Source organism: Sus scrofa, chromosome 6, assembly GCF_054392235.1.
Source record: "Sus scrofa isolate SSC_HxYL_T2T_F1_AM1 chromosome 6, Sscrofa_HxYL_maternal_Yorkshire_Landrace_v2.0, whole genome shotgun sequence".
NCBI lineage: Eukaryota > Metazoa > Chordata > Mammalia > Artiodactyla > Suidae > Sus > Sus scrofa.
The window spans coordinates 15,794,289-15,817,158 of NC_139388.1; the positions used below are offsets into that span (position 1 = coordinate 15,794,289).

Consider the following 22,870-nt stretch of genomic DNA (forward strand, 5'->3'; position numbering starts at 1 on the left):
CTAGCACAATTGAGGTCTTTGCACTGATGCTTCTACATTTTCTTGCCCCACATTCCTGTGACATGTGAAAGGGAGGTGGACGAAGGAGGTGGCCTGTGGGCATTCCTTAGCTCCTGTCTCTGCTTATTATCCTTCTACTTACTCTTTAAAACTCTGTCCAAATCCTGCTCTCCTTCCTGTTTTTCCTGCAAAGCTGCTTTGCACCAATACATGCACTTTACTGATACGTCCTTAATGTGGCATTTCACCTGCTGCCTTGCATTGTAATAATCTCCGTGCATCTTATCTTTTAATTAGATTATAAATTCCTGAAGGGCAGGGGTCATGTCTACTCCTATAGGGCTGGGATTAGAGATTCATACACAGCCAGAATTTGAAGGAAATAAGTAAAATAGTGAATAAGCAATCTTGCTGGCTCCCAAGAATTCAAGCTTGTGGCCCCTTGACCTCATTAACAGAGTGCTTTCAAAATGTTTTAAAAATTAACTTTTTTAAAAAACAGTTTTACTGAAGTATTCTTTATATATCACAAAATTCAACTATTGTAAGGGCACAATTCAATGACTGTAGCAGTTTATAGAGATGTGCAACCATTATTGCAATCCAGCTTTAGAATATTTTCATCACCTCAAAAAAGGCCTTATGCCCATTTGTCACTCCTCCTACCCCAGCTCCCGGCAACCACTAACATTCTGCCTCTATGGATTTGCCCTTTCCATATATTTGGTATAAATGGAATTGTATAACATGGCACCTTTTGTGTTTGGCTTCTTTCACTTAGCATAATGGTTTTGAGGTTCATCCAGGCTGTAGCAAGAGTCAATATTCTGTTCATTTTTATGGTTGAATAGTATGAATATACCATAATTTGTCTGTTCACCAGTTGATGGATGTTTGGGTTGTTTTAGTTTTTGTCTATAATGGATAATGCTGCTATGAAAATTAACATTGCAGCCATTATGTGGATATGATATTTTCATTTAATTAATTTGTTCAGCAAAGATTGTAGTATACCTATTATGTGTCAAGCACTCTACTAGGTAATGGGGATACAGAAGTGTATAAAACAGAGCCCTACCTTCCTGAAGTTTGCACTTACTTGGAGGATGGGTGAAGGTGAGAGAGAGAGGGGGAATGAGAGGGAGAAAGACAGCAGATTAAAGAAGCAAATTATGTAGTTTATTAAAAGGAAGAGGTGCTATGGAGGAGCGTAGTGAAGGGAAGGGAGATGAGGAATGCCAGGAAGGAGGCAGGTGAAATTCTGAATTAAGTGTTTTGGGAGGACCACATTGAGAAGGTGACAGCTGAGTCAGGAGTTGGAGGAGACAGGGGAGGAGCCTAGAGGGAATCTACAACAGGAACACTCCAGTGAGAAGTAAGAACAAGTGCTAAAGCCAAGTGGTGGGAAGCCACTCTGTTCTGGCTGGAGCAGAGAGATTAAGAGGGGGGAGCGGAACCAGAGGAGAAGAGAAAGGAAAGGGAGGTAAGGTCCTTTAGGGCCATTGGGACTTTCTAAAATCTTTAACTTTTCCTTTTAGGGAGATGAAAGGCCATTGGAGGGCACTGAGAGGAGAAGTAACATGACCTTTGGATATTACCAAGGACACACTGGCTGTTCTAGTGAAAATGAATTGCAGGGAGTCAAAGATAGAAGCAGGGAGACCAGGGACTTCCCGTCGTGGTTCAGCAGAAACAAAACTGACTAGGACACATGAGGACGCAGGTTCGATCCCTGGCCTTGCTCAGTGGGTTAAGGATCTGGCATTCCTGTGGCTGTGGCATAGGCCAGCAGCTACAGATCTAATTCAACCCCTGGCCTGGGAACCTCCATATGCCACAGGTGCAGCCCAAAAAAGACAAGAAGAAGAAGAAGACAAAGGAGGAGGAAGGGGACGGGGAGGGGGGGAGGAGGAGGAGGAGGAGGAGGAGAAGAAGAAGAAGCAGGGAGATGAGCGAGGAGGTTACTGCAAGAAGCCAGGTGAGAAGGGATGGCAGCATGGACCAAGGTGGAAGCTGGGAAATGTGGCTGGATTTTAGAGATATATTTGAAAGTAGACCCCATAGGATTTGCTTCTGCATTAGAGATAGGATGATGGGAGATAATGGTCATTCAAAGTGGATGACTCCATGGCTTTGGTCTGAGTAACTGGAAAGATGGGGTTTTAAAGAGATGAATCAGTAAGCGCTGGGACCCAAAAGAAAGAAAATCTTTTCTATGAGAGTGGGTGGGGCAGCACATATAAGATAAGGGAGGCTCAATCCAGTTGAGAACCAGAAAGACAACAGCTTACTGGACCAGTCCAGTCTGAAAGAGAAGATAGAAAATGGGCCATGATGGTCACTAGGCAAAAGAAATCCAAGAAAAAGACAAGCTGAGCTCTTGGCTTGAATATCTGGTGTATGTGGCCAGCGGGAAGTTGATGAGACTTCTTTCCTATGCCAGTCAGAGGTGCATTGTATATTTATTTACTCTATGTGGCTATAATTGCCAACATTTATACTAAAGGTTTTTCATTCATTTCAAGATAAGAATGTTGCTGTTCTCACAACTTACCTGTGATTGCAGTTCAGAGAGAAGGGACTTGGGAGTGGTGGGTGTGCACATAAGCATGTTCCCTAGAGCCCAAGTCCTCTGTCTACACAGGTAAGCTGTGGGGTGGGGGAGGTACTTGGAAAAAGACACAGTTATGAAAAAATACTCACTGTGGGTAGAACTAAAGCAAAAGAGTGAACATCTCAGAAGGGCTTATTTTAGTGAAGAAAATACCCAATAAAATCCTTATCAAATTTTGCCCCAATCCTGCTTCTCTTGGCTTTGTTGAAGATGACTTGACCTCTGAAAATTAAGAAATTGGATTCCTGGTCCTGCTAGGGCTTGTGTGTGCAACTGTTGGTGTGGACCTTCCTCTCCACTGATGGGTATGTGTGACCCGGGTGAAAACCGACTGGTCTCCTCATCGTGTATTCCTTCTCTGCTTCCCCTTATGTCCATGTCCCCGTTTTCTCTTCATTACTCAAAAGATTGAGAGAAATGCTCTTCTACTTCTTCTTCTTTTTTTTTTTTTTTTTTTGTCTTTTGGTCTTTTCTAGGGCCGCTCCCGCGGCATATGGAGGTTCCCAGGCTAGGGGTCTCATTAGAGTCGTAGCTGCTGGCCTACACCACGGCCACAGCAACGCGGGATCCAAGCTGAGTCTGCGACCTACACCACAACTCATGGCAACACTGGGTCCTTAACCCACTGAGCAAGGCCAGGGACCGAACCCGCAACCTCATGGTTCCTAGTTGGAGTCTTTAACTGCTGCGCCACAAAGGGAACTCCAGAAATGCTCTTCTTTTAAAAGAAGCCAGACTCCTTCCTTCAGGCTTCCCCTCCAAGTACATCATTAATAATTAGGAGTGTTCATAACTGTTCTTGGACTTTAAAGCTTCCTGTGGGTAAAGAAGGTCTTTTCCTAGTGTAAAGTTTAGCAACCTGGCAGTGACACTAGGAACTGTTAATAATTTCTCTTCCTCAGAAGTCATGTTAAACTTTCTGGGTTTAATTTTGGCCTGAGGTAACCCGATAGAACAACGAGATGATGAGAGTTCACTAAAATCTTTCACTACAGGGCAAAAGTAGCACCTGACCTAATTTATCTGGTTATAAAGATCCAAGAACTGCTCATACCTGCAGAGAAACTAGAGTTTTCTTGGATGAGAATTGTTAACATTTGCACACTGTAGATACCTATGGGTTTAAAGGGATCAAATTTCAAAGACTTGGAGGAATGCCTAGAGTTACTTGAGACCTATTAAATGTCTACTTATTTATCTTTAAGGGTTCAAAAGATTATTTTTATTATTTCTAAATGAATAGAAAAAGACATGCTATGAATTATGCCTGCATATCACTTATATTTGTACCAAAGAGCAGTATTATAAAGGCATTAATGCATTTCCTATTGCTTCTTTGCTTTTTAAGTTTTCTTCTTAGTGAAGACATAGATATTATATTAGATTCTGCTTTGACCTTTAAACTGAGATCTAGAGAAAAAGAACAAGTTGGAAATAATCTTATGGAAGTAAGATTAGTTCTTAAAATGACCATCCAGAGTTGGACATGATTCCAAAGCCCATCTGGTCCATCTATGTTTCTCAGATAGATTTCTGTCCAGGCGTCAGCTGTCTTAAAAGATAGAGCATTTGGCCACCTGTAGGAACCTGTTCCCATATTTAGACTACATTTCAGCCCTACTAATGGCCAAAGAGATTACAGTTGTTGCTCCCTCCTTGCCTGTGTGGCCACTTGATCACAGGGGGAAATTAATTGGCCTGGCATGATTCACCTTTTGATAAGTCACGTTGGTTTCCACCCAATACTTTGTGCTTTTCAAGTTGATGCTAATTGATTGATGTTAAGTTCTATATTTTCCCTGATATTGAAGTTAAGCTGACAGGCCTATAATTACCAGGACTGTCCTTTTTCCCTTTTTAAAAAGATGAGCACTTCATTCACTTTTTTTTTCAGTCTATAGGGACTTTCTTTATCCTCTTGAGTTCTCAAAAATAATCACGAGCAGCTATGTAATAACACCTGCCAATTCCATAAGTACTCTTCGAAGTAAGTCATTGGGCCCTGCTGCTTTGCCTAAAGCTGGCTTTTTAAAATACTTTTAAACCATTTTATTCTCTCTTTTAGTTTGTGCTCTCTTCTGTCGCCGATTGGCATAGCTCTGATAAGTGGTTCCCTGATGATTTTTCTTTTTCTTCATTTGAGAGGAAAAGTCTCATCTTTTCTCAGTTACTGTCAGAACTTCTTTCCCTATCTTCGAGGTGCAAAGTGAGATATTTCTCCCATAAGCCTGGCTTAGCCTTTTATCACTGGATGGGTTCATCTACTACTTTTTATACCTTCTACAAATTGCATTCTTGTACTTTCTTGTATGAGTGTAGAACTGAGTGTTTAAGTGACATGCATTTCTTTTGGACCCCATCTTCGTGGTTTAGATATTTTCCTCATTGGTGATCTCTGACTATTAGAGATTCACCTAAAAAAAAAAACCCTCTTTTTATTTTGGAATGTTTTGAAAGATTTACAGAAAAATTCAACAGGTGGCACAGAATGTTCCCATATATTCGTCATCCACCTTCCCCTAATGTTAACCTTTTACATAACCTAGGTACATTTGTCCAACTAGGAAATTAATGGTGGTAGATTGCTATTACCTAGACTACATACTTTATTTGGATTTTATCAGTTTTTCTACTACTGTTTTTTTTTTTTTAACCCATCCCAGGAACCAATCCTAGATTCCACATTGCCCTTAGCAGTTTCACTTACATTTTTTCATTCTCAGTGATTCAAAATGATATCTTTGTGTGATAATTTCCACTGAATGTATTAGTCTTTACATATTTGACTAATTACTTTTAGCTGCAGAAACCAAAATGTTCACAGTTTTAAGCTAAAAATAACCTCCTCCATATACTTCAAAGATGAGTTTGGAAATCTGAGCTCTACTGAATATCAGTATTCCCTCCGTGCCACCACCAAGGCTAAAGGAGCATGGCGAACTGTTCCTTTTCTGGTTTGATCATCATTTTATTATGTGTTTGTTGTTCTTTTCTCTTTTCATGTTGAGGCACTTTTGATGCCCAGGCAGTGTCCGGACTAGAGCGAGGTAAGTGACATGTAAGTTTTAAGGAGGCATTCAGACTCAGGATCAAGCAAGTAGAGGGCTGGCTCCTAAAGAGGAAGTGCTCTCTGAGTTTTGCATCTCACTTATTTTACCCCCACCCCAGCTCTCTCTGTTCCTGGTATTTGGAGCATAACACATTCTTGATTTACAAAGTCACCCACCCCCTGCCTACCACTCCTTTGGTTACATATAACATTGGATATAATATTTTAATTTTTTTCCTCATAACTGTGTGCTGAACTATGACCTCCTACTTATTTCTCCAGCTCCTTGTCAGATATTAATCAAAATTTCAGAAAGTCTCAGGTTCACCCTTTGTTCTCATATTATATTTCCTTGTGGGAGGCAGATCTTACAGGGATTTTGTGAGTGGGTGAGTGTGAGTCTATATCTAATTGTGTATTTGTATGCATAGCCTGCAATTTATATTCGGCACTAAGTGCTGGGGAAAAAAAGAGCCTGTTTTAAAGCTTGTTTCAAGCTGTTAGACCTTCTTCTGGGCAATTAGAATAATAAAATGCAACTAATACCTTTCTCCTTCCAAGTTGCCAGGTACATTTATAAGCCACAGAGCTTTTGCTGACTGGGGGAATAAATAAACTTGCAACAGCAATGGTGAAAATATCCTGAAAATGTTAATATGTGGGAAGAAAGTAAATTATGATAATATTCTTCCAGGATCCATTTAGGAAAACCAGTGGATATTTCTATATTTGTGACCTCCTGGGGAAAGGACAGCAGGGCTCAGTAACATGAGGTAGAATTGCTTTGCTGGTAGTGTTTTTAGGGCATTGCAGAAAAACCATGTGAGGTTTCTACAGGGAGTGGTAAGTGCTGGGACAACTCAGACAGACAGAATTAAGAAAGAACAGATTCTTGCCTGCAAACGTTAAGGATGATGGTGGTTCCTGACACAGCGGCTAAGAGGAGAACTTGGAGGTCTAGCAACAGGTCTATGCAACTAGTACCTGCCTTATGTTTTCCAGGAACTCTAGTTCCCAAGCAGAAATGAAGACTGCATGTTAGGAATTCCTGGAAACCCAAAGTGTTTAGAGAGCTATGGGAAAATATCTCCCAGCTGGCTCCCCAGCTTGTGTAGATAAATTTAGAGACTGGTTTAAGGAGCTCAGGGCTAGAATTTCCAAAGACAGAAAACCTCAGGATGAAAGTGAAGTTGCCTCAGCTGATGAAAGGCCTATGCCACGGCTAAGAATTAGTTCAAGATCACAGTCTCAAGAAAGATGGTCATAACAGGAAGTCCTTCTGTTCACACATGCTCAGGATAAAGTGTTGCTGAGTATCTTGGTGGAAGCAAGTCCTATGACAAAGAACCAGGTGTCAAGTAGTAGTTTACGTGGGAGGTTATCTTAGGAAACTCAGGTAGGGGTGCAGGGAAGTGAACAAGGCAGGGAAGGAGGCTTGAAAAGGTAACCTGCTTACTTCTGTGGGCAGCTGGGGCTGAGTCCCACTAAGGAACTCTGGGACAGAGCAAAGAGCATGCCTGGAGTTATCACAAGGGAGATAGGTTACCTAATCCACCATCTCCCCATCAGTCATTGGTTGAGGGCTGTTTCCAGGGCCATTAACTCTCTTGCACTTGAGCTTATCCTACGATTGGATTCCTGCATCCAGAAGAAAAGCTTGTAGGAAGAGAGCTACAGGTGTGGTAATAAAGAGCTCCTGCTCTGCACTGATGGGAAGTGACACCTCGGAGCAAGTGGGATGGTTGTTACTTTCATGGTTGACCTAGAAGTTTGTCTAAAATCCATTAAAAGCTTTATATAACTACAATCTGGTCTTTTCAGGGCAAAGGGCCTCAGGTGCTGCAAATCCAGGTGTGAAAGCCCAGATAAGGAAAAGACAGAGGCTCGGATATGGATGACCTTGGAGATAGCTAGATTGAAAAATTCTGAGGGTGGGGATGGCATTTATGTGTGTGTGTGTTTGTGTGTATGTGTAACTCTCTCTCATTGCTTGCTCAATAAATGCTCTTGAACGACCAGTGGGAGAACTTTCTGTTATTGTTCCTGCCCAAGGGGCAGAGGTGGAAGAGGAGGGAGCAGAGGTGGGAAGCAGCTGCTGAGTCCCTTACATGGCTGCTGTTCATCATTGCCTCCTCCACACAGAGCTGATTTTCCTGCAAGGTCTTCCCCTGTCTCTTGCAGACATCGTGTAGATTCTTGATGTCAGCTTGTAGGCTCAAGAGCTTGCTGTTCAGGCTGCTCACTTCTCTGTCCCTCTCCCCCACCTCGGCAGTCAGAAAAACAAAAGCATCAATTATGAACCATCGAGAAAATGCTTACTTTTCATTCACTGGTTGGCAGAGACTTTAAATTTGCTGGAAATTTGTCCATTAACCCTTGGCTGTTATTACTCATCCTGTGTAACATTTACATGGTGTCCACTTGCAATGTGTCTGAGTGCTCTGCATTATTCGGACAATTACTTATTTACATTAATTAATCTTCACCCACCGCTGTGGGTGCATCACAGACACTTGCCCTGCTTTTCCAGAGGAAGTAAGTGCCTTGAATAATTCCAGGCACCTAGTGGGCTGTCTATAAATATGAATGGTTCTGCCATTGATGAAATGAACATACTGAGATGTCAAACGGACTTGTCAAGACTATAGGGAAACAGTGATGGAATTGATGTGGTATCTGAAAAGTCTCTTAACTTTCCCTCCCACCCGCTAAACCAAAGACCTCCTTCACTGTAAACCCAGTGCTTTTCTTTGGAGATGAATGGGGATAAAAGTAAAATCTCTGGGCTGATTGCATAACATCCTTGTTTTTGATTATGAGTGAAAATGATTAGCTAGTTATTGCTAGGTCAGATGGAAATTAGTGATCAAGATCAAAATAGAGAGTGTGGAGCACAGCAGCTTGGGTGGGGTTGGGGTGTACAGCTGTGGGAAGAGGGTGGTGCTCTGTCATACTATGACGCCACCTTCTACTTGCAGTGTTGTGAGCGGCAACCATGTGAAAAGAAATTAGCAAGAAGCCCTCTGGCAACCTATCTAGTGCTTTAATCCTATCATTGTGCAGACTTTCTGTAACACAGGCACTACCACCCCTGAGTTTTAGATGTTGGACCAAGGCTGGGGCTTTTACGGCAGATGCCTGTCTTTTGTTGCATGACCCAGGGCAGTCTCTCAGGTGAAGATTCACGGCAACTATTAAAGAAATACTCCTGAAGGAAATCAGCAAGGATGTGATGGAAGCAGGACAGGGGAGGGGCAGAAACTAAGAAAGGGCACAAATTCAGGCCAAGTTTTGTGGAAGGGGCCTCAGCCTAATCCCATAGGAAACTCTAGGATGTAAATTACACCTTAGAGTCCATTTTAAGTCAATGAAAGCTGGGCTGTCAGACTCAGCATCAGTCAGTCAATGGCTAAGGGCTGCCTTATGGGATATAAGTTCCCAGGGACGTTCAGCTCTCTGCTCTTATAAGTAAAGGGAGCCCAAGGGTAATTCTTCTAAGGCAACTGTAGGTGCAAAATCACACAGAAGCCATGAGTGCACAGAAATGGCAAAGTGATCCATGTGACAGCGCCTGAGGCCCCACAACAGGTTAGCAGCAGAGTGGGGAGAGTCCTGCTTTCCCAACCCTGTGGCCAGGGCTCTGACACTGTATCCCACTGATTGTGCTGGCCTCTTAAATATATGAGCTACATAACACGTGTTCCCAGGGAGCTGGAGACCTGATATGGACATCATAAATCAAGGCTTACTGGACAGGTCAGTTTAAGAGACCTCTGCACAAGGCCGAGGGGGGGCTGGAGGATAACCACGGGAATCGGACACCGCAATGTCAGAGTATGCGGAATTCAGAAGGTTTCCCAGAAGTGCTGCTGTCTCAGCTGATTTATTCCTTCATTTCCATTTAGTACCTGGATTTTTTTTTTTTTTTTTTTTTTTTTTACCACTTTACAGTTTAATTAGGTTAACGGCATGGCTCTGTCATTAAAAGGATTTCATTATCTCAAAACGCTCCCAGTTCCTCCCTTGCTCCTGTCCCCTGTTCCTTGCTTTCAGAAAAATAACAGTAGATGTCAACTGCCCCAAGCATGTAATTGTCATTAAGACAATTACCAGAGACTCTCTTAAGAGAATGTGTGTAGAGTGGCTAAAAAAAAAAAAAAAAAGGTGTACACTCTTCTCTAACTAGAAAACAAAATCCTTGACCTGACCAGGAGCAGCAGTTTGATCCTAGGGCTTTAAATCCCTGTTGTCATGGCTGCCATACTGGGAATAGAGTATAGAGACTCACTGTGGAGTGGGGGCCTAGGGATCCCCTCCTTTTTTGCCACAAGACTTTCTTTCTCTGGCATTTATGAGCAGGTTAGGTGATAATACTAGGCCTGCTCTATGGAAAGGCCAAATGCCCGATATGCTTGCCTTGATGCTGAATATGTGCTTCCTAAGGTGAGGACAGTGTCACCAGATTGTTGCATAAGGAGGAGCCTGGCACACTGATGACTCGTTAGTAAGGTACCAATGATACACAACTTGAGCCTCTCCATGTTAAAAGCTCAATGCCCTCTCTCTTATGCCGATTAAAAGACTGCTCCATTTTAGATGTCTTCTGAGCAGAAGGCCTGCTAGCCCAATTCTGTGGCACGACTAGGACTTCAGAATTGGATCGTTAATGTAGATGATCTCATCTAATTTGGACATTAGCATTGACTCAGAGTCTCTGAGGCAATTTCTTTGTTCATAAAACAAAGGTTTGGAATAAATAATCCTTTCTTTGAGGATGCCCTAAACCAGCTGAATAACAAATGTGTTTTTTTTGCTGGATGTCAAATGAAATTTGCTTTTGAAATCAGAACCTAATGATTCACTCCTAAAAGCCAAATTATACAAGAGTTTTTGTTCATCAGAACAGAAGTGAAAATGCCGGGAGAGTAACAAGGTTATTTCCATGAACCATGTATCATTAGTATTATTTTTACTATAGGTACTTGTTAGAAGAAGCTATGCTCACCTCAGAACTCCAGAAAGGCAAGTGTTTCTCAGGTTCCAGTAAACTTAATTTCTCGCTAATATCATGCACAGAGGTCACTGGACACTATTTCTAATCCCATCTACTTTATGAAGGCTAAATTCCAGGCAGATGCCTTTTGAGTATCAATATGCAGTAGGAATTGATTTAATCTGACATTTCATCAATCAAAGCTCTGTAACCAGTACTAAGGCATGAGATGAACTGAGAATCATAATGCTGACCCACAGGCACCATCTGATTCTGTCCTAGATCTGAAGTCATTAACAATGGTTGAAATCACAAGCTTCCACTGCTAGGTGAGTTTCACTTACATAAGCCATGCACTTGGACACAGGCATAACTCAAAGATATTATGGGCTTGGTGCCAGCTGACTGAGATAAAGCAAATATCATGATAAATCAAGTCACACAAATTTTTTGGTTTCCCAGTTCATATAGAAATAATTATATTTATACAATACTATAGTCTATTAAGTTTGCAAAAGCATTGTATCTAAAAAAAGTTCATGCCTTAATTTAAAAATAACTTATTGGTAAAAAATGGTAACCATTAACTAAAACTTCAGAGAGCTGCAATCTTTTTGAGCTCTGACCACAGATCATCATAATGAATACAATAATAAGGAAAAGTTTGAAATATTGTCTGAAGTACCAAAATGTAACACAGAGACATGAAGTGAGCAAATGCTATTGGAAAAATGATGTCCATAGACTTGGCTGATGCAGGGTTGCCACAAATTCTCAATTTGTAAAAAATGCAGTATCTGCTGAGTGCAATAAAGCGAAATTCAATAAAATGAGGTGTGTCTGTACCCAGTTTTACTTATCTGGGGTTGGAAGCTGGTCACTTGTCTGAAGGCATGTGACAGCAGCAGCAGCAGCTACTAACCATAGGGAAAACAGTGAGTGCTAAAGTGGCAGGTGCTACCACACTCATGACAGTTATTGGAAAATAGGTTATTTACTGAAGCAAATTTTCTATATTGATTAATGAGTCTTTTTTCAAAGAGCATGCCTTCTCAAACGTATATTTCAAAAGATGGGAAGAAATTTTTCTCTAGGCATCAAGGTATTGACAGTCTCGTGTTTCTTCTTGGGGGAAGCTGATGCTAAACCGAAGCTTATGATTCAAGGATACTCTCAGATCCCAGGTGCATTACAAAGCTTCAAGACCGCAGCATTTCCAGGGATTTGGCTTTTAAACAAGAAAGCTTGGGTGGCAGTTTCTAGAGTAATTCCGGAGTCAACCCATGATACCATAAATCTCATCATCTTTGGAAATGATATTTGCGAGGATAAGGACAAATCTTTAGTAGACAATGGACACTCACTTTAACCACCACTACCATATAAAATATATCAGTTTATAGTGAGTTATGTTTTAAAAAGCATAAAACATTATAAATTAACATCGCTTCAGGAATTTTCACATTTTACTTGTGTAATAATAGTGTTTGGTTATCTACAGTAATTTCAAACATTGTTGTTGATATTATTAACTTGATTCCTCAGTTTACCTTTCCATATATAAAGCCATTGCAGTTTTTGGTTACTTATGATAAGAACGAATGTGCACTTATACAAGGTTTGCCTGTGAGCAAAAATTTTGGAACCAATTATGTCCACATAGTGAAGAACAAGTATATTTTACTGTATCCTAAATTATTTAACAATTGGCTCACTGTTTGAGTGCCAGGCTTAGGATACACATAGTACACATGGCATATGGAAGAATTCTGCCACCTACGGAATATGGGCCAATTTTTGTTGGCACTTGGGCAATTGCTACATACTTTCCTCCATCATATCCTTGGGGAAACTGTTTCGCTAGAAAGTAAGCTCCATGGAGCAGGGATCTTTGTCTCTTTTGTTCACTGCTTTAACCCCTAGAACTATGCCTGGCACATCACAGGTGCACCAAAGATAACAGCGGAATGAAGAAATGCCCTTCTAAAAAATCCATACCAGATCCTTGTTTCCTGCAGAACTTGTAGCAAATCCTGAATCGCTCCCTCTAGTCATTCAACAGGAAGGGAGCTGAAACATCTCTTTTAGAAGTCGCTCACCTCTTGGTAGGAGGACTGTTAAAAATCGTATGTCATGTGGGACAATGGTATACTAACTAAAATATTCCCCTTAAGTCCTTTCGGACAAGTCAGGGAACATACATGAACATATTTTGAACAAAATATTAAACTCATCGGAGTACTCCATTTTCATATCATTCCAGATAAAGAGAGAATGTTGGCAATGATATTTAATATTTATTAAGGGCTTCTTAAGTCCCAAGCACTGATGTTTTACATGCAGTGTCTTACTTAATCCTCACAGCAAGACTTTGAAATAGGTACTCATTATTCGTATTTTCTAGGTATGGCAAAGGAGGCTCAGAGAGTCTAAGTGACATTGTTATTGATATGTCTAATAACACGCTGCTTTGAGATTTGGTCCCAGATCCACCTAGCTCAAGTCTGGGCTCTTAAGTGTTATACTCTGCTGCCCACCTGTGTCTGTGATATTTTGGGATGCTTATTATTGCAATTTTTTTTTTAGGGTTGCACCCCAGCATATGGAAGTTCCTGGGCTAGGGGTCGAGTCGGAGCTGTAGCCACAGCCACAACCACAGCAACGCAGGATATGAGCTGCATCTTTGACCTACACTATAGCTCACAGCAACGCTGGGTCCTTAACCCACTGAGCAAGGTCAGGAATCGAACCTGCATCCTCATGGATACCAGTCAGATTCGTTCCCACTGAGCCACGATGGGAACTCCTACTATTGGAATTTTGAAACCTGAAAAGAAGTCCCTTGTAACAAAAGTTCAACTCCATGTACGTTGATAAGTAAGGGGCCTTACCTCATCTTTCATTTCCTTGGCACCTCTCAATTCTCCTTTAAGCTTTAGCATTTTCTGAGTTTTGTTATAAACCTGAAAAAGTCCAAGAAATTTAAGATGGAAAAGGTATAAATGAGCCTGACCCTTTCAAGATTTTCCCACCTGGATATGTGCTTTCAGCAGGGAGTTTGGAAAAATTTACCAAACTGTTAGCAATGTCTACTTTCCTACCCATATGTTGGTGTTTTCAAAAGTGTATTAAAGCCTTCACCAGGAAGATAGGACCATGGTTTTAAATCTTTTTCAAAAAACCACCACATGGGGGGCTAAATAGTTTCTGAACTCATCCATCCTGGAGAGCAAAAGGTCTGAAATCATCTTTCCTTTTTAGTTTTCTAGAGCTGACATATCATTAACATTATGTACTAATCATGAACCAGCTGGGATGTGCATACCAACTTCATTCTCATGATAACTCTGGGAGGCAGATACCATTACGGTCCCCATTTAACAGAGGAGGACACTGAAGCATAGAAAGGCTAAATGACTTACCCAAGGTCGGGCAGGCTCTCTTACTACTTTGTGGAGAGATTCCATCAATTTCTAATTATTAATTTGGAAATATCTGATGATGTGACTTTTTTGCAGCATCAAGTTACTATATTGTTGGTGCTTGTAAAGTTAGGAAACTTGTAAAGTGCTGAGAATTATCTAAATAAAAAACCTCGAGGGAAAAAAAAATCCTCAAGGAACCAAAGATTTTTGCACCTGTATGTGTATAACTATAGGATGATGCATTTGAGGTCATAACGCACCACACTCATTAAAATGATATAATTTACTACATTTTTAACTCTAAGACTAGAGCAAGTTTCCACCAGGTACTTACCTGCAGAATAGTTCCAAGAATGAGAAGCTATCAAAATACTCATTCTTTGAAATGAACCACATACCCCACCCCTAATATAAGCCAAGAGGAAGAAAGAATGCTGGTGAGAATTTGGAATGTTTTACGGGATGGTATTCCACTGTGCTGCATTGTTTACCCTCCCATGTCTTCATGCACAGAGATGCATCATGGGAAAGGTGATGTAGCTGGGGCTTACCCAGGGAGGAGGCGAAGTGATGAAGTGATGTTACAGTAACGAACAATCTGCACATCTCAGTGACTTAAAACCATGAAGGTTTATTTTTCACTTGCGCTACATGTCCTTTATGAGTCAGCTGGGGCTATGCTTTCCATTGTCCTCAGCTAGTGGAACCTCTATCATCTAGTATGTTGCCTGTTGCCATGGCAGCAGAAAGGGAACTAGGTGAATCACATACAGGTTCTTAAAGTGGAAGTGACACTCTTCACTTCTGCTCACATTTCATTGGCCAAAAATCAAGTCATATGGCTACGCTTACCTTCTTCCTTTAAAATCCCCAAAAGGAAATATTGGTGAATGCCTCCCATGCGAGGTGTCTTAGCCTGTTGGGCTTCTGTAACAAAATATCATAGACTGCATCTTATAAACAACAGAATTTTTTTTTTCTCACAGTTCTGGAGGTTGAGAAGTCCATAATCAAGGTGCTTGCAGATTAGGTGTTTGGTGAGGACACAGTTCAGAGACGGCTGTTTCTTTTTTGCTGTAACTTCACATAGCTGAAGGGGTAAGGGAGAGCTCTGTGGTGTCTGTCTCTGTCTTTCTTTATTTCTTCCTTTCTTCCTCCCTCCCTCTCTTTCTTTCTTTTTTTTCACAAGTTTAAAACATGTATTTAAAATACAATTTATAAAATGCTTAATCTGCTGACTCAGGAGCCCCCGGTGTAGGGTGGGGTAGGGTGGGCAACTGCAGGGATGCACCCCTCCCTCTTTCTTCCTTCCTTCCTCCCACCCCTCTTCCTTCCTTCCTTCCTTCTTTCTTTGCCACCCTCGGCATATAGAGTTCCTGGGCCAGGGATTAGATCTGTGCTGCAGTTGTAACCTAAGCCATAGCTGCTGCAACTCTGGATCCTCAACCTGTGCAGGGCTGGGGACTGAACCTGTGTCCCAGAACTCCCAAGACAATGCTCATCCTGTTGTGCCACAGCAGCAAATACTGGGGCTTGTTTTATAAGGGCACTAGTCCCATTCATGATGGCTCCATCCTTATGAACTAATTACCTTTCAAAGGTCCACCTCCTAATACTATTGCTTTGGCAGTTAGGATTTCAACACATGAATTTTGAAGGGACACAAACATTTACTCTGCAGCGTTAGGCAAATGAGAAGACTAAAGATGGTGTGGCACAGGGAGTTCTCTGGTAGCCTAATGGTTAAGGACTCAGTGTTGCCACTGCTATGGCATGGTTTTGATCCCTGGCCTGGGAAATTCTACATGTCATGGGTGGAACCAAAAAAAAAAAAAGGAGTTCCTGTCATAGCGCAGCAGAAATGAATCCAACTAGGAACCATGAGGTTGCAGGTTTGATCCCTGGCCTTGCTCAGTGGATTAAGGATCCAGCATTGCCTTAAGACTCGGCTCAGATCTGGTTTTGCTGTGGCTGTGGTGTAGGCTAGCAGCTACAGCTCCAACTAGACCCCTAGCCTGGGAAGCTCCAAGTGCTGAGGGTGAGGCCCTAAAAAGGAAAAACAAAAACAAAAACAAAACAACAACAACAACAACAACAACAACAAAGACTATTGTCTTTCCTAGCTCTAGAGTACTGGATCAGTGTTCTACCTTGATGGCTATTCTTCTTTAGTAGGAATTGTGAACTCAGCCCAAATATCACATGAAGATTGGAATGGGATAAACACATCCTTGAGAAGAATATTCCTCTCCAGGCAGACCTACTGGTTAGTCGGGAGATGATCCTTAAATCAAATGACATCTTGTCCCAAAGACAGAAATGTGATTGTCTAGATTGTGATGGTTTCACTTACTCCGGAGTTACACAGCAAGATTTTCAAGGGCCAAGAGCATTTGGAAGGAAAAGCGGTAAGCTTAGGCTCTCATATTTTCATGAGAATATATCAGACTTTATCGAGTAAAATAAGTCAGAGGAAAAATAGCTGAATTGTGTTCCATGAAGGAGACATGGGAATTCTGTGAGTCATTAACAACAGCAGTGGGCAATTTGGAAGTGTTTATGATGAAAAAGGGGGAATGATTATATGATACATTTTTGAAGCATTTGACAGTAATGTTTGCCAGATGGAAGCTTCAAATGCTTATAAAATGATTGTGGAAGCTTCACAATGCCCTCTGAGGAGTGTGGCTGGACAAATATTTTGCAGAGGAGAGAACTCACCACAGAGGGAGGGCCTTTGGGTACTGATCTCTGTGCCCAGAACTCATCTTCCCTCTTCTCAAACTCTTACTCTACATCTTCTCTGCTACTGTGTCCTGTATCTTTGTTGAGACCTTCACATCCTCGTGCCTCATCCCCTCCATCAGCATCTCTTAATTCTTTCATATCGGCCCAGGGGACTGCTCTTTTTGTATTTGCAAGTTCTGCCATCTGCTTTTGTAGTAGGCTTTTTTCTTGGTGACAGCTGTGACCAGAAAAAAAAAAAAAAAAAAAAGCAATTGTAGTGAAATCTAAAAGTTGGTCAGGGGATCTAGCGATGTTTTGTGCCTCTCAAGTTAGCCTCAGCCCTCACACTGAGCACCTTACAGGTTCACAAGAAACATTTAACACTGCATTTCACATGGGTGACTAGTGTAGGAGGTATGAAGTCAGGTGTGCAAAGAAAAGGTAACTTTTTTCTATTACTCACTTCTATTATTACATTTCTACCAAATGGAAGAAAATAGAACCTTTGTTATTTCTGAGAAATGTCCATCATTTTTAGGTTAAAAGTTAATCATTTCATGATTTCTTCCACCTATTTAAGATCTCTTCAAAGTGTGCCCAAGTTCTAGGGTCCTAAGTTGCATCCAGGCATCAGGGGTGGTTTCTGGTCCACGGTCATGGGCAACTTTCCCAGCTGGAATGTGCTGAGATGTCTATGTCCTGGGCATCAGGCTACATCTACTGTATTTTTCTGTTACTGTGGGCTTTGGGTCTGCTGGTCCTCTTTCATCCTCTGAGGAAGCTCCTACAGGGGAAAGAGACAGAGAGAGGCACATGTGAGCCTGGCCTTCGGCCCTCTGCTCTTAGACGTGCTTTATCATCTTTCTATGCCATCATGTCCATCATTCTCTAGAAATGTGTTTAGAGGAAGGGGATAGGATCTTAAGACCTTGTTCACTTCCCTGGCCCCCATTCCTGGAATTGGTCACAAGTCTTTTCTGCCCCTGGAATGGTAAACCTATTGGTGTTATATTATTTTCCCTACTATTGCCAATTTCATTGGTCTCACCAGAGTCAAATACTCGTATGTATGCTCAAAGTCCCCTCTTTTTCCTCTTTCTTAACTTAGAGAGTCTTTGTTTATTTTGGGGAAAAGGAAGGAAAAAGGTACAAGTGAACAGGTTCAATGAGGCACAGGTTGAGCGGGAGCAGGATGGGAAACACAGGGTAGTATTCCACACACCCGAGACACACATTAGGTTACACAAATGCCGTAATCACAGATTACTGGTCTTGGCTCTCTCCCTAAGAGAGAGCAACCGCTTGGGTATCCGGATGGACTACTGGCCTTATAGCAGTACCGCCTGTTCCTCTCCCTTCATGACCTGGATGGAAGCATATAAAGGATCCATTCTTCCTAGAAACATGTTTCTAGGTTTTCATGGAAAGAGATGCTATGTGGTTTAATGTTAAAGCTATCCTTTGGAGTTAATCAGAACTAACAGGTCTACCTACACTTTGCTGAAAGTCTTTCCTTTACTCTTGCTAGGTTTTAGATTTTTCTCCAATGTTCCACCTCCTACTAATGAAAAAAGGGTGATGAGTCCTAGGGCTCTTAATTATTGAAACAATGAAAGGATGTTCAGTGTTTCTTCTATTTTTAAAAATATGTGAGCACCATGAATAAACATAATGTTCCTTGTGCAATAAATACTTCTGCCCAGAATGCGTGTACAGAGCCATAGCATGCAGTGGCCTGGCATGAAGAGCGTACCTTTTTGGATTCAAATCCAGCTCTAAAAGAAAAGAAATCCCTGATCACGTAGTGCATATGTGATAGGAGATTTTAGGAGGTGGTGGTTTTGCCAGGATTTGGGGTTCTGCACCAAAACTTAGTGAATAGGAACCTGACACCAAGGTCACTGACTGGGTCATAATCTATCCCCAGGACTAAGGTTCTTCTGGAGTGGAAGCAGGGCCAGTGGGTCTTCCCAGAAGGAGACTTTGGAATAGCAGAAGAAATGATCCAATGAAGGGATCCCAGGATTTATCAGATTCACTGCCATAGGTGAAAATTTCTCCCCATGGCTATCTCTCTCTTTCTTTCTCTTTCTTTCTTTCTTTCTTTCTTCCTTCCTTCTTTTCTTCCTTCCTTCCTTCCTTCCTTCCTTCCTTCCTTTCCTTTCCTTTCCTTTCCTTTCCTTTCCTTCCTTCCTTCCTTTCTCTCTCTCTCTCTTTTCTTTTCTTTTCTTTTCTTTTCTCTTCTCTTCTCTTCTTTTCTTTTCTTTTCTTTTCTTTTCTTTTCTTTTCTTTTCTTTCTTGTCTTTTTAGGGCCGCACCCACAGCATATGGAGGTTCCCAGGTTAGGGGTCTAATCGGAGCTACAGCTGGTGGCTTACATCACAGCTACAGCCACAGCCACAGCCATGCCAGATCTGAGCCACGTCTGCGACTTACTCCACAGCTCACGGCAATGCCAGAGCCTTAACCTACTGAGTGAGGCCAGGGATTGAACCAGCAACCTCATGGTTCCTAGTCAGATTCGTTTTCGCTGCAATACAACAGGAACCCCTCTCTTCTGGTACTTTTCACAGACCCTGCCAGTTGCCTTTTCCAATATCCATACTTTTAACCTTTCATAGTAACGAACTCAGAATTTTATTGGAGTGTGTATGTACTCATCCAAAAGACTTCCTATCCCAGCCTCTCTTGTTAGCCAAGTATGGCTGTATGTCTCAGTGTTGATAATGAGATGTAAGAGGAAATATTGTGGGAACTTCCAGGAAATCTTAAAGAGAAATGTACAGCTCTTTGTTCCTTCCTCCTTCCTGCTTTCCTTCTTCTTTTTTTTTTTCTTTTTTTAATCTTTTTTTTTAATTTGCTTTTTAGGGCCGTACCTGCAGCATATGGAAATTCCCAGGCTAGGGGTCAAATCGGAGCTGCAGCTGCCAGCCTACGCTACAGCCACAGCAACACAGGATCCAAGCGCATCTGTGACTTACATCACAGCTCACAGCAATGCCAGATCCTTAAGCCACTGAGTGAGGCCAGGGATCGAACCTGAGTCCCCATGGATACTAGTCGGATTCATTTCCCCTGAGCCACGGGAACTCTCTTCCTGCTTTCTTGGAATGCTGATTTGGGCCCTGGTGCTCCAGCAACCATTTGGAACATGACGTGACGCTCATAGAGACAGAACATAGGTCCCTGGTGGTATGGAACCACCAGGTTAGCCCTGGACAGAGAGCAATTTCGACCTTAACTGACTTCTATCTTAAGTCACTGTTGTTTTGGATTTTCTCTCTTATGCAACTAAATCTAATGCAAACGGATAAAGTACGGTTAATTGTATTCCTCTCAGAGAGACCTCTCAACAATCCACTCTCCATTTCTAGCACCTCCACCACCTGCTTCTATCACACATTTTAGAAACTCTGTTTCATTGGGGACCAACTCTTTGACCCTACAAACATTTTTTCTCAAATATCCCTTTCCTTTACTTGACTTGATTTTGTCTTGATACAATCAAACTTTTTGCTTTCACTCTGTATCTTTCTCTCCCTGATGTCTGGATTAGGAAGATCCAGGGTGGGGAAGAGAGCAAGTCCTCCTATTGCCACCGTCATTATTCCTGTTCCATTTAGTAAAATTTCCTCTTGTGAAGTACACACTCCATCCGATCTTGGTTGCCTTTAGGATCAATTGACACGCTGAAAACTCTCCCACTGATTGCTCAACATCTTTCATTTTTATGAGTTATCTTCTTTCTGTCTGTCCAAAACCCACATACTTTCAAGACTCAACTCAGCAGCCATTTCTGTCATCTTCCTTCCAACCACATGCACTATTAGCACTTGTATGGCAGCTACTATATGTCAGGCACTATTCTAAACATAAAAGAACATTAATCTTCACAGGAGCCCTGCCAGGTAGGTAACCCCTCACACTTTCACAGCATTTAATCTGCTCGCTTTTTAACATAACACAATTTGCCTTTATTACGGCTATTTGATTTGCGTTGTCTCTCCATAAAGGTAGTGGTGATTGATTCTGGTGAAAAAACAAGAACATATAGGACTTTCTGAAATAATCTTATATTTCCAGAAAAGTTGCAAACATAGTACAGAGCGGTCCTAAATACCCCTTCCTCAGCTTCCCCAACGTTAGCATCTTACACATCATCAGTATGTCTCTTACCAATGATATTGACCTTGGTTACTTTTACGCTGGTGGCTATGGAGTTACTATTTTCCCCATTACAACTAATACAAAATTTCATAGAATCTTCTTCAAGAGTTGCCCTCTGCAGCCTTCTTCCTGATACTATTCAAGAAGACTCTTTTCTTGAGAAAGGATTTTCCACATTCCCTTACCTTCTCTCTCCATGTGAGCCCCCTCCACCTTCTTATAGTTTTCAAAAGGTTCACTGAAAAAGCCAAGGCCTTTTGGAGTTGATATGATCCGCTGGCATTTGCCTGGCTGTCTGCTCTCCGGCAGGAGAGGGGTTAAATACTTTGGGATAACTTCAGCACTGAACTGCCAAGTCTCTTAGGTTCAGCTCAGCAATCAAACTGCATAACCTAATAGAGCCCCTGGTGCTACGGGAAACACAAGACACTGATTTATATTTTAATATCAGTAATTTCCACAAGAGCAACATTTCTGAGTATCATTTTACAATTTCTGTCAAATGCTAGCTCAGTTTTTCTTAATTCTGTTTATTGTGCCTGAATTTGCAATCTCATCGGCAATGCAGATTCTCGGCTCTCAGGAGAGAAGAACATCTCTGTCTTTCTCTGGAAGGGGAAGGATGGGGGCAGGGACAGAAACGGGCTTATAAAATAACTGGAAATGTAGCTAAAGTACCGTTTATTAAGAATGGTGATGAAGTACTTTTAGTTAAAAGGGGAGGAGGCGGTACTGGACAAACTTTGCAAAAACGTGAAAAACAAATGAGGTGTCTGGAATCCAAACTGGAATCTTTCCTCCCAGAATGGAGAACTGTTCTATACACTGTAAAACTGAGGAAAGGGAACCAACATGGGGACTATTTGGCACATTTGCCGTGGGATCCTTGCTATGGCCATTAGTGCTACAGCAGGCTGTAAAGGGCTTTGGGATCCTTAGGGATCAAAGGTGCATGGCTGCATAAATGCCAGATGTTGCCATTAGGAGGAAGGAGTCTGGTTCTCTCCTGTGTTCTTTGAACATCCAATAAAAGTAAGAACAAAGCTGGTGCTGTTGGCACCAAACCACATCTACTCAGCATGCTCAGGGCTTGGCATGCTTCCTGAGGCCACTGGTGGCAGATGTGTGCCCTTGTATGCCCAGTGTTGTCCACTAGTTTCCTGTGGGCCTGCAGCTCCAGTTTCTACATTAGTCCTTTTCTGGACAGTTCCCGGGAAACCTCCTGAAATAGCTTAACCTAATGCTCTTCTTTGAAATTTGAAATTTAGCTTCAGCTAGAGAGTATCTCTCCTTTGGCTGTAACTTAAAGCCAGCCAAGGGTCAGAAGTGAGGCCTCTGTAACCCAGTGAAGCTTCTTGTGTGACTACTCAGGGCCTTTCCCAAACCAGATTGTCAGTCTGCGTAAGCCTTCTTTTCTCCAAAGCCACAGGCCCACTAGGTCACAGTGAGCCCAAAGCCACTGCTTCCGGTTGCTGTTAAGACCTCATGCTTTTCACCAGCATCCTTCAGTTTCATACATTCTAAATCCAACATCATGTCTTGTTGCCAAACCTCTGGCAGAAGCTGTGTTGAGTTTCTCAGTGGAGCTATCGACCACATTGACTGAAGCCGCAGCAACGTGTTTCTCCCCGTCCAAAAGGGTAAAAATAACAGGAACAAGTTGTCGGAAATGAAATTTCAATTCATCCACGCCCTTTCTACACTTCTGCTGCGACTCCCAAGCAGGGATCAATAGTGTTTAGACAGCCAAGGAGATTTTTTCCCCTCTTAAAGCACCAGATCAATAGTTTAAAAAAAAAAAATCCTCCAGCCCTCTGTATGTGTTGTAGTAAATGTGAACAAATCAGAGGCCTTCGGCTAAACGGATTGACTGAAGGCAGCAGCAGTCCGGCGCT

The 22,870-nt window shown here is 41.9% G+C and overlaps 1 protein-coding gene across 5 annotated transcripts in view; it reads right to left on the reverse strand.

Annotated features, from left to right (window-relative positions):
• PMFBP1 (polyamine modulated factor 1 binding protein 1) overlaps positions 1-22,870 on the reverse strand; it is a 509,524-nt gene that overhangs the window by 38,871 nt on the left and 447,783 nt on the right. For 2 of the 5 annotated variants that reach the window (XM_084959709.1, XM_084959707.1), the window contains exons 1-3: positions 14,416-14,825; positions 13,548-13,619; positions 7,772-7,927 (exon numbers count right to left, since the gene is read on the reverse strand). In XM_084959709.1, the coding sequence (XP_084815835.1) occupies positions 7,772-7,927; positions 13,548-13,598 (207 nt within the window). In that variant the 5' untranslated portion in view covers positions 13,599-13,619; positions 14,416-14,825. Of the gene's footprint in view, positions 1-7,771; positions 7,928-13,547; positions 13,620-14,415; positions 14,826-14,933; positions 15,172-16,802; positions 17,047-22,870 lie in introns of those variants that run through there. The other 3 variants (XM_084959706.1, XM_084959708.1, XM_084959710.1) reach the window with 3 other exon arrangements.